The following is a 10,414-nucleotide window of genomic DNA, read 5'->3' as shown; positions in this document are numbered from 1 at the left end:
GGTGGGGGGTGGTGTGGGGGGGGGGGGGGGGGGGGGGTACAGGGGTGGCTTCTGTAAGAAGCTGCTGGAAGCTTCCCCTGTGTTCTAGAGAGCCCATGCCAGCCGGCTCTGGGACGGACACGCTGCCAGCCAAGGCCGAGCCAATCAGTGATAGTGGTAACGCCTCTGTGATAACATTTTTAAGAAGGAAAAAAAGTTGGGACAGAGAGAAACAGCTGCTGGAGAGAGGAGTGAGAACATGTAAGAGAAACAACCCTGCGGACACCAAGGTCAGTGAAGAAGGAGGGGGAGGTGATGCTCCAGGTGCCGGAGAGGAGATTCCCCTGCAGCCCGTGGTGAAGACCATGGTGAGGCAGGCTGTCCCCCTGCAGTCCGTGGAGGTCCACGGTGGAGCAGATATCCACCTGCAGTCCAGGGAGGACCCCAGGCCGGAGCAGGAGAGTTCCCGAAGGAGGCTGTGACCCTGTGGGAAACCCGCGCTGGAGCAGGCTCCTGGCAGGACCTGCGGATCTGTGGAGAGAGGAGCCCATGGAACAGGTTTTCTGGCAGGACTTGTGACCCTGTGGGGGACCCACGCTGGACCAGTGTGCTCCTGAAGGACTGCACACCATGGAAAGGACCCATGCTGGAGCAGTTCGTGAAGAACTGCAGCCCATGGGAAGGACCCACGTTGGAGAAGTTCGTGGAGGACTGTCTCCCGTTGGTGGGACCCCACGCTAGAGCAGGGGAAGAGTGTGATGAGCCCTCCCCCTGAGGAGGATGAAGCGGTAGAAAATAACATGTGATGACCATAAACCCCATCCCCGTCCCCCTGTGCCACTGGGGGGGGGGGTGGTAGAGAAATCCAGGAGTGAAGTTGTGCCCGGGAAGAAAGGAGGGGTGGAGGGAAGGTGTTCTGAGATTTGGGTTTACTTCTCATTACCTTACTCTGGTTGATTTGTAACAAATTGAGTTAATTTTCCCCAAACAGAGTCTGTTTTGCCCGTGACGGTAATTGGTGAATGATCTCTCCTGTCCTTATCTTGACCCGCAAGCTCTTTGTTATATTTTTTCTCTCCCCTGTCCAGCTGAGGAGGGGGGAGTGATAGAATGGCTTTGGTGGGCACCTGGCATCCAGCCAGGGTTAACCCATCACAACAAGCCAATAAAATGTGGATTAGTATATCATGAAGGGTAGTTACTTGAGATTTTTAAAGGAAGCCAAACATAAAATTGCTGAGTAACTCTGGGCTGCTGCTTAAGCTGGCCCTTTTGCCAGAGAAATGGGGGAGGTTACAAATAAGATACTATTTTTGAAAAGGTGACTAGGGAGATGCAGGAAATGAAGTCCCTCAGGGATCTTTTATTGGACCTGCGCTCTCTCACATTTTCACCAATGGTGTGGAAAAAGGAATGAGGAGAAATAGGTGACAATATGCGTTCACAATACCAAATTCTTCAGGGTAGTGAAAAATAAGCTCTGGACAACAAGCATTGCAGAAAGTTCTCGTTGGTAGTGTGTAATGCTGATAAAACAGTAGACAAAATTGCAGGTCACTAAATAAAAAACAGTGAATGAATTGGAGGGGGAAATGATCCTAAAATGCACAAATAGCAGTGTGCTCTAAATTAGGAATTTGTTGCAACTGAGGAGGGATACATTGTAATCATAAGAGATATTTCTGAAACTGTGAACTGTGGCAAGAGGGCAAATAGAATGTAAACAATTTTTTAAAAACCAAAAGAAAACAAGACAAAGCATCATTCGCAGATGTATAAATCCATACTGTGCCCTCAAGTGTTGTATGCAATTTTAATTCCCTTCCTCTGCATCTCAAAAAGATATTATTGAACTTTGCAGAAGGAAGACAAAGTTGAGCATTAAAATACAGATTTTTTTATTTTTTAAATCTGTGTAAGGACAAGGACACTAGACTAGGCTAGAATTAAATAGATTAAGATTCTTCAGCTTGGGAAGAGACAAATGGAGAGGCAGAAGTCATTTAAGTACAGAAAATTATGAGTTGTGTAATTGGTTGGGTAGGAAAGCTGGACAACAGAGGTCAAAGTAAATTGTCAAATGAAATTATCAGGCAATTTTATAATAAAAAAAAGGAAATACTCTTTTTTACAAAATAAGTCAATTATCAAAATTCACAATTCATTTCTACAGTATTTGTGGGTTCAAAAATGATGAACAAATTCATAGTTATCCCTTGATGACTATTAAATATGATAACACAGGCTCATGAGATCTCAAAGCCACCAGTTGCTGGAAGTTGGGATTATATACCGAGGCTCTTTCTCTACTTTTTTGTGGGATGCTAGGGATGGATGAAATGCTCTTTGCTTTCCTCACTTTAGTTTTTAGACAAGATGTCACTGTATTTTCTTGAATTTTTTCTCCCAGCTTTGTACTAACCTTGCACTGTTTGAAGACTCTTGATTTTCATCATTCATAGACTGGAGAATATGGGTCACTATCTGACTCTGCATTCTTAGTACTTTACTACTATTGACACCATTTACTACAATCTGTTTGTATTAAGGATAGTAGGTGACAGTGATTACATGTTTAAATACATAAGTCATACTGACTGCATAAAACAGGAGCAGCTGAAGTAAGAGTTCCACAACAGACTAGTTTTACTGTGGAAGAAGAGTTTTGCAATGCAGGAGTCTGATATGAGCTTCCCTCTTCCTTTACCAATAAGATATATAACAACAAAGTGTTTCTTAATAAAATTGATAAAGAGAATCATCATGCTAATTCTCTCCTCCGGGCTCAGATGCATTGTCACATCCATCACAGCTTGACAAGCTACGATGTCAACTGAATTGCCATAGGTGACCATAAGTATGCTCTTAGCCCATGGCAAAGGTCAGGTAATATGACTGAGCTTAATTCTTAATGAAATAAATACTTTATCTTGTCACTGTGTGCACACAGCTCTTGTGGCTCATGTGAAATATGACTTGGCCATGTATTTAACTCATTCTCATAAAATGTTTTTCATGGTAAATAGGTTGCCCTAAAAGACCAATTAGCTTGAGGTAGGAATGCATGTGTAGCATTGCTTCAAAGGTCTACGCTCACATGGTAAGAGCCAGCCCTGCATTCCTTCTCCCTTGCAGGGCAGTAAGTCTTTCCAAAGTCTAAATCTGTTTCTGTTCAGCCCTACCAGCAATTTTTTCCTTTTTGGGTTTCCTTCAAAATCTTTATATTCTATCTTGTGCCCAACCCCTTTTTTTTTTTTTTTTTTTTTTCCTCTCTCTCCCAAGAAAACTTTGTGAATCCAGGATAGGACAGCAAGTTACTACTGAGATCAATATCTTTTGAGGATAAAGGCATTTTAAAGCAGTATGAAGATCAATAATACTCTAGGTCTGACAAGTAAAGCAGTATGAAGATCAATAATGCTCTAGGTTTGACAAGTACGGTGAATTTGCAGTTGTTCTTAATATGATTATTCTATTTCAGCTTGCTGCATTACATAAATAGATAATCTACCTTTTTTAGTTCATCCACCCCACAGGCAGCAATGTATTACTGGTACTTCTTCATATGGTAGTCTTGCTTTATAATATGCTCAAAAATGTATGTCTTGTGTCTTTTTTTTTTTTTTAAGGAGAGCACTATTTTTTCTGGATTAAATTTTGTTATTTTTAATTGGCAGGTTGGCTGTTACTAGGCAGTAACTGTAAATGTCATGATATTTTGCAGAAGGGATTTGCCTCTCTTCCAAAGAATAATCTGATAACCCTACTGAATATAAGGTGATTTGAGAAGATTGCAACTGAAAAACTTAGCTGCTTTAATTTGAAAATGGAAATTTTAGAATATTTTCAAGACAAAATATTTTGTCCACACATGGTTGTAAGTTTCGAGAAGCTGCTCACAATAGGGTCACTAATTCCAACAAGGAGGGTGTCTGTGTATCTCTTCTCTCCTTTTTTTTTTTTTTTTTTAAGTAGCCTTAGAAGTATGGAAGAGGTCACTGAAGATATGACTAAAAGCATTTGTGAAATCAGAACAGAAATAGAAGTCTGGGATCATAGCTGTTTTGGATACTTCCTCAGAGCTGAAGAGCAACATACTAAAGGTGCCCTATTTTAGACAGGATTTGTTGTATATAGGTTAGTTGCTGCAATGGGTTACACAAGACTTCTAGAAGCAGAGTCAGGCACAGAGTAGGTGAGTTTTTAATGCTGCCCTTCCCTTTTTATAGCTCTGTCTCACAAGAACAGAGTATTGTGGTTTCCATTTAATCACCTTTGAAATAATTGTCCAATTACACAATAATATGTTGCCAATCTTTCATAAGTTTCATGTTTCAAAATAGACAAGGGAGTGGTGTTGAAGACACCTGCTATTAAGGACATTGGTGGAGAGGAGAGAAAATGGAAGATACTTGTAGTGATCAGTAACAACTGCAGTGTTAAAAGTCCTCCTCTTCAGGTATAGGTTGCATCAGCTGACAGTGTGAGGTCTAAATGTCTTTCCTAATTTCTGGTGTGTTAGAGAAAAAGATTTGCCTAGAGGTCTAACATCTAAGCTTTGATGAGATGAAATGTATTAATCACAAGTTTCTCTTCTATATTTTCAGAAGAATGGCGTATCAAATGGAACTCTCCACAAAAAAACAATTACTGAGCACTTTGAACAGGCACCAATGTATGTTGCTGTTCTTACTTTCCTGGGTTTTGGAGTGGGAACAATATTTGGCTACCTGCGAGATTTTATGAGAGCCTGGGGACTAGAAAAACGTAACGTTGCTGCAGAGAGAGAACAACAAAAAGTATGTATGAAAAAGACATTATGTATCCACAGCTGCATTTTCCCCTGCTTGCAAGTTATGTACAATAACCTACCAAAACAACAAGGCAGACAACTTTCATCTTAGAGAAGAACATTGCATAGGGATGAGAGGAATGACACGCACTGCAGTACAGTTAAACACATGTGTATGAATACGTACCTGTATATATGTAAAATCATAATTTTCACCCAGAGAGGTGTTCACCTTGTTCTAAGAGTGTCAGAATACTCTCAGAAAAATAGAATCTCACTGTATTAGGTCAATCCACAGAAAAAGAAAACTCAGAAATGTGTTATTATTAAATATATAATCTCTCCAAATCTCTTAAACCCAAATTTTTCTTTGTCCCATCTGGCTGTCTTAAAGTGTCTTTCATAGTGATACATCTTTGTAATTGCTGACTTACATTTGCTGAACTGCTCGTCACAGAGCACTTAGGAATCATTGCCCCAGCCCAAAGTGAATGTAGCCTGAATTCTTGCAGGTCCTGACTTAGAAATTTTTTCATCCCACATAGTTCTCAGTGAAACTTGCACATCAGCAAGCTCAACTGCCTTCTAACTTTGTTAACTTTTTTTGTTGCTCCTCCTTCTCTGTGCAGTTTGATCCATCATGTAAAATAACACCTGGCATAATGGAGGAAAATGGAATATCCTTTTCAATTTACTTCATGATTTGGCCATTTGTTGAGCTATTTTGATTCCAGACATGCCAGTTAAATCTTTTTGCCATCCACCATGGATTATGTGTTCATTTAATTCTCCAGTGTCCCACATATGTAACTACATGCCATGTTATTTTATCAGTTTATTGTATCCAGTATCTAATAAGGCTATGTTGCTGTTTCATATAAAACTTTGTTTAGATTCCACACATCTCTTTTACTTTAATTCCCAAGTAAAATCCATAGATAGAAATCATTTGTCAACCAAACTAGTTGTCTTTACTGGCTGTTTGCATGTCCAGTCTAGGCCGATAATGCCTAGATCAATTAGACTGGACTAGCTTTAATCTAACATATCCAGCATTTAATGAAATATAATGAGTTGTTTATCCTAGTTTTACAATCTGCTCCACACATAGCAAAATGCTCAATTTGTAGCATTTGATTTCTCCAAGTGAAAGAATCATGAGTTCTTCCGTTTTCAACTTTCCAAATATTGGACTGGAGAATTAGGCCAATTTGTTGACCTTTTTAAAAAAAAACAAACAAAAAAACCACCCCCTAAAAAAGCCAACACTGTATTTCAAGGGAATTAAAGTAAGATATTTGCTGATTGGAGTTGTTTGTGACATAGGAACATGTGGCTGTTACAGCTCTTTGTTTATTAATGAATTAGTTTTTCCTTTTTAATGGGAATGACTTGGGTACAGAAGCAGACATTTTCCTAGCAACATAACCCTGTGCATGTTTTCAAACCAGGATTTTGTGCCACTTTATCAAGATTTTGAGAACTTTTACACCAGAAACCTCTATATGAGAATACGGGATAACTGGAATCGTCCCATTTGCAGTGTCCCAGGGCCACAGTTTGACCTCATGGAACGCGTTACAGATGATTACAACTGGACATTTAGGTGAGTCAGCTCACACTCAGCAGCTGTCAGCCTCATAAGAATACTCCTGATACATCTGCAAAGCACAGAAAGTTGCATCTAGCCCCTTATACCTAGGTCCTTGACTAATATACATCAGCATATTTTTTTCTGAAATCAGTACTGTGCTGATAATCTGTACCCTTTCTTCTGAATATTGTTCGGAAATGCAGTGCGGAAGGGTCTGAACTCTATCGCAAATGGGTTTTGTTTGGCTGTGTCAGCACAAGAAAGACTGCTTACGCTTCATTTATAACAGACCTTTAGTCAAAATATTGCAACGAAATTTGTTGTATCCCTTGGTTAGGATTTAAATCATAATTTCTTGTATTGCATAAATGTGGCTTCTTACTTACACAGTGAGTCTTTGGCAGTGAGTTTTAAGCAGTTTACATCTTGAAGACTTCAGTGTATCACAACCATTACTGAGTTAAATAGATACGGAAATTCACCACATAGACAATGTGTAGGTTGACTATATTTTAGCTTATTGAGAATGTGTCATAGTGTTTCCCACACCATTTTCCTCATGTTTAATTTCTCTGTGTGTGTGTGTGAACACTCATAATGTTCTAGAAGCTATTGACAATTTGCTTGAAAAAAAAATAGTGTCTGTATGTTGTTCCCTATATAAAGTCTTAGCTTTGTTTGTTTATTTATTTACATCCATAAAAGCACCATTTCACCTAATACCAGTATATTGCCATCTACAGCTTGGAATCTGGAAAACATTCTGAGCAGGATGCAGTATTTAGTCAGGAAAACAGAAAGGCTTGAAAAACTTTTAGGACATTAAAGCATGAGGGTTGTAAATTCCCAAATAGGAAAACTCAGCATTTTTTCTTTTCTTTTTGTTTGGGGTTTGAGGGAAAGTTGCACTATTCTTTAAAATTTGCTTTAATTATAGGTTTACAGGAAGGACTATCAAGAATGTAATCAATATGGGTTCTTATAACTACCTCGGCTTTGCAGAAACAGATGTCAATGCTTTGAAAACTGTGACCATAGAGTTACAAAAATATGGGACAGGAATCTGCAGTACCAGACAGGAAATGGGTGAGTAAACAGCTAGATGGCCACCAAAGTTTCTGTAACTATATCCTTTTTCTTACAGATATCTTGAAGGAATTGGATACTTAGAGAATTTTAGTCACATCAACAGTTACTTGTTTCACTATTAAAAGTGATGCTGTGTTTTATTCATTATCACATAAGGATTTTTTTAGAAGGAAAAATGTTACTGATTTTTGGAAAAGCAAAAACAAATGTGTCATATAGTGGCCTGGGATTTTTAATGATGGAGGTAACAGGCTTATTTTTTAAAAGAAGTAAAATAAACATTGAGTCTTCAAGAATTGTTCTAGGGCAAATTTAATTGCATCACAGATTTATATCAATTACCACATACAGAGTGTTCTGATTAGTAAAATGAGCTTTTACATACTTTATTTGTTTTTTATCCCATGTTCTAAGAATATATTGTAATGTTTTATGAGACATTAATGGGCACAACATAGAAATTTCTAGTGTGCCTCTAAGGAATTAATTCAGGAAGGCTCCGTCTGACTTTTTTGGTTTATATGTCCTTTATGATTTATCTGCTTTTTTGGTTTGTAGGCTGCATGTAGTGTTACCTTCAATTGTATATTTTCACACAAAGCCTTGCATTCCTAATCATGCAATCAGCCTGCATTTCAGAGAAAACAATTTCCGGCCATAGAAATGCAAGGGGAGGTTTCTCTTCAGGCTTGATCTTTCTTGGGAGCTGACAAAAAAAAAAAAAAAAAGGGAGGCTTCCCAGCATAAGAAGTCTTTTATAAACTTTTTTTTTCATCCAGCAACTTGAAAAATTTTCATTCTGTGTCTCTCAAAGCAAACTCTTTTCCTCCAGAAATCTTATGGAAAAAAATTCTGTATTTCATTTGGGTTTTTATTTAAAGTCTCATTTCCAGTCAAAATATAATGCAAACCTTGTCATCTGCTTCTTATCTTGTCATCATTGTTTGATTTGCCAATAATAAATACACCAGTGACACCACTCAGAGAGGGCTTACGGATTGACCCTACTTTCCTTTTGTAGGTAACCCATCTGGTGACTGCAATATATTGTTTAACCTGAATTGCATGCTTGAAAGTGGTCACCATTACTAGTCATCTCAGGTATTGAAGGAACATTTCTCTGTATCTTTTTCTCTTGGATTCTATTTTGTCTGAGAACATTCTGAGTTGTTTTCAGTACGTCAAAGAATATGCCTTGTGTTCCTCATTCTTTATCTTTTGCTTGTGCAATTTTTTATACGGAGGACTTGCATGACTTTGACTTATTCTCAGAAAAACCCTTTATGAAAAGATTGGTTCAGTCTTCAAATATTAAAAATCTTATTGGTTAACTTAATCTAGTCTGTTTTGAGAGCCAATGTATACAGATTTCTAGGACTTTCTCTTTGTCTGAACTCCTGTGCAGTACTCAAAGTTATCTTGAAAGATTGCGCAATGTTTTAGATTCATTCGAATTGCTTTCACAATAAATAGTCCCATGAACTTCATTCAGACTATTCACAGTGCAAGAATGGGCTACAAATAAAGAACATCATACAAGTCTTGCCAGTATCAGTCTTTTAGGGAGTGAATTTCAGAGAGCAGCTTGGACATCAAGACTTATTAAAATAGGAAAGCAGAGTGTTAAGACACGGCTTAGATGGTGTAGATGAGCAGTCATAGCATTTTGTCCTAGGTAGCTAACAGAGACCCTTTGCTCGTGTAGTCAGTGGAGGAGAGGTTGCTCCACAGAGCAATTCTGAGCAACAGTTACTTTATTGGCCCTGGCTCTGTTAGAGCCTGTCTACCACCAAGAACTGTGTATAAACGACCTGAGGAAAATAGCTTCTTATCAGTAGTGTGGATACCCTCTTTTCTTTTTCCTTTACCTTCTTGTGCTGCTTCAGCTCTATTCTGATTCACTGTTGAGCAGATTTGAAAAATTATATCCAAGTTAAGTATATATACACATATACTTTCAAGAGAGAGGTAGGAGGGTCTGTATGAAAGTTCTTACCTTTTTTAATTATCATTTGCCATCTTCATCCTAGAAAAATAGAACAGAATGTTTTGTTCCTGGGCAGATAACATTTCAAAACGTTTGTTGTTATTGTGTGGCTGAGCTAAAGTGCTTTGAAGTAAAAATGCAGTGAGCTGTAGGAGCCAAGGGTATAAATTGCCTGTGGGGTCCTAATCCAAGAAAGCACTTGAACATATTTATAATTTCAAGATAATTGACTTTGAAAGTACTGTTCTGCTTATCTGCATGTAAGTGTCCTGCATGTTCGGGATTTTACTAAGATTTCTCTCAAAGCAGTGATAGGTCTCTCTTTTTGAGAAGGATCATTCCATTACTTTGAGAAGATTTCAGAGAGGGGGAAAAACACAGAAACAAATAAAATCAATTGGAGTGATGTTTGAAGGAATACATGATGGTAAAACTGCCCTTTGTGGCCTTCTGCCGAAACTTCTCCTCTCATAACTGTGCAGAGTGTGGAGTGGGTATAAAATGCTGTCATATCAGAATGTTGTTGCAGGTATTTTGCTCTCAGAATAAGTTAATGTGGATGTTTTAACATGATTATTTATATCTTTACAAAACTGTGTTTTATTAAGGAAACAGTGAAGCTAAACCTTGCTAAATGTAAACCAGTTATTCTACATTCCCAGAAAAGTAACTTAAGACTGTGTGTAAACATAGTTCAGAAATTAACTTCAGTGAGAACCGTGAAGCCCTGTTCATGCTTTCTCAAAAATAATAATGCACATGCCACTTGAACAGCCATTCCTGTTTAAGCACAAAAGCACAGGAAACTGATAAAAACAGTGGCTGGTCTTCCTGGATTTGTCCTCCATAAGAAGATTTAAGGCTTTTCACTCCATTTTTAATTCCATGCTCTTTTTATATTATAATAATAATAAATCACTTTCTTAGCATAACAGTGTCATTTAAGACACATTTCTGAGGCTTTTGTGGGACT

The 10,414-nt window shown here is 38.2% G+C and overlaps 1 protein-coding gene across 1 annotated transcript in view; it reads left to right on the top strand.

The window, feature by feature from the left end:
- Positions 1-4,637: 4,637 nt before the first annotated feature.
- The window catches only part of SPTLC3 (serine palmitoyltransferase, long chain base subunit 3), a 52,842-nt gene continuing 47,065 nt past the window's right edge, over positions 4,638-10,414 (top strand). The window contains exons 1-3 of the mRNA XM_010574800.1: positions 4,638-4,778; positions 6,223-6,377; positions 7,303-7,451. Coding sequence (XP_010573102.1) covers positions 4,653-4,778; positions 6,223-6,377; positions 7,303-7,451 — 430 coding nt within the window. The 5' untranslated portion in view covers positions 4,638-4,652. The remainder of the gene's footprint in view (positions 4,779-6,222; positions 6,378-7,302; positions 7,452-10,414) is intronic.

Source organism: Haliaeetus leucocephalus, unplaced genomic scaffold, assembly GCF_000737465.1.
Source record: "Haliaeetus leucocephalus isolate CR32 unplaced genomic scaffold, Haliaeetus_leucocephalus-4.0 Scaffold450, whole genome shotgun sequence".
Lineage (NCBI taxonomy): Eukaryota > Metazoa > Chordata > Aves > Accipitriformes > Accipitridae > Haliaeetus > Haliaeetus leucocephalus.
The sequence above is the reverse complement of the archived record's forward strand: the minus strand, read 5'-3'. Positions and strand labels throughout refer to the sequence as shown.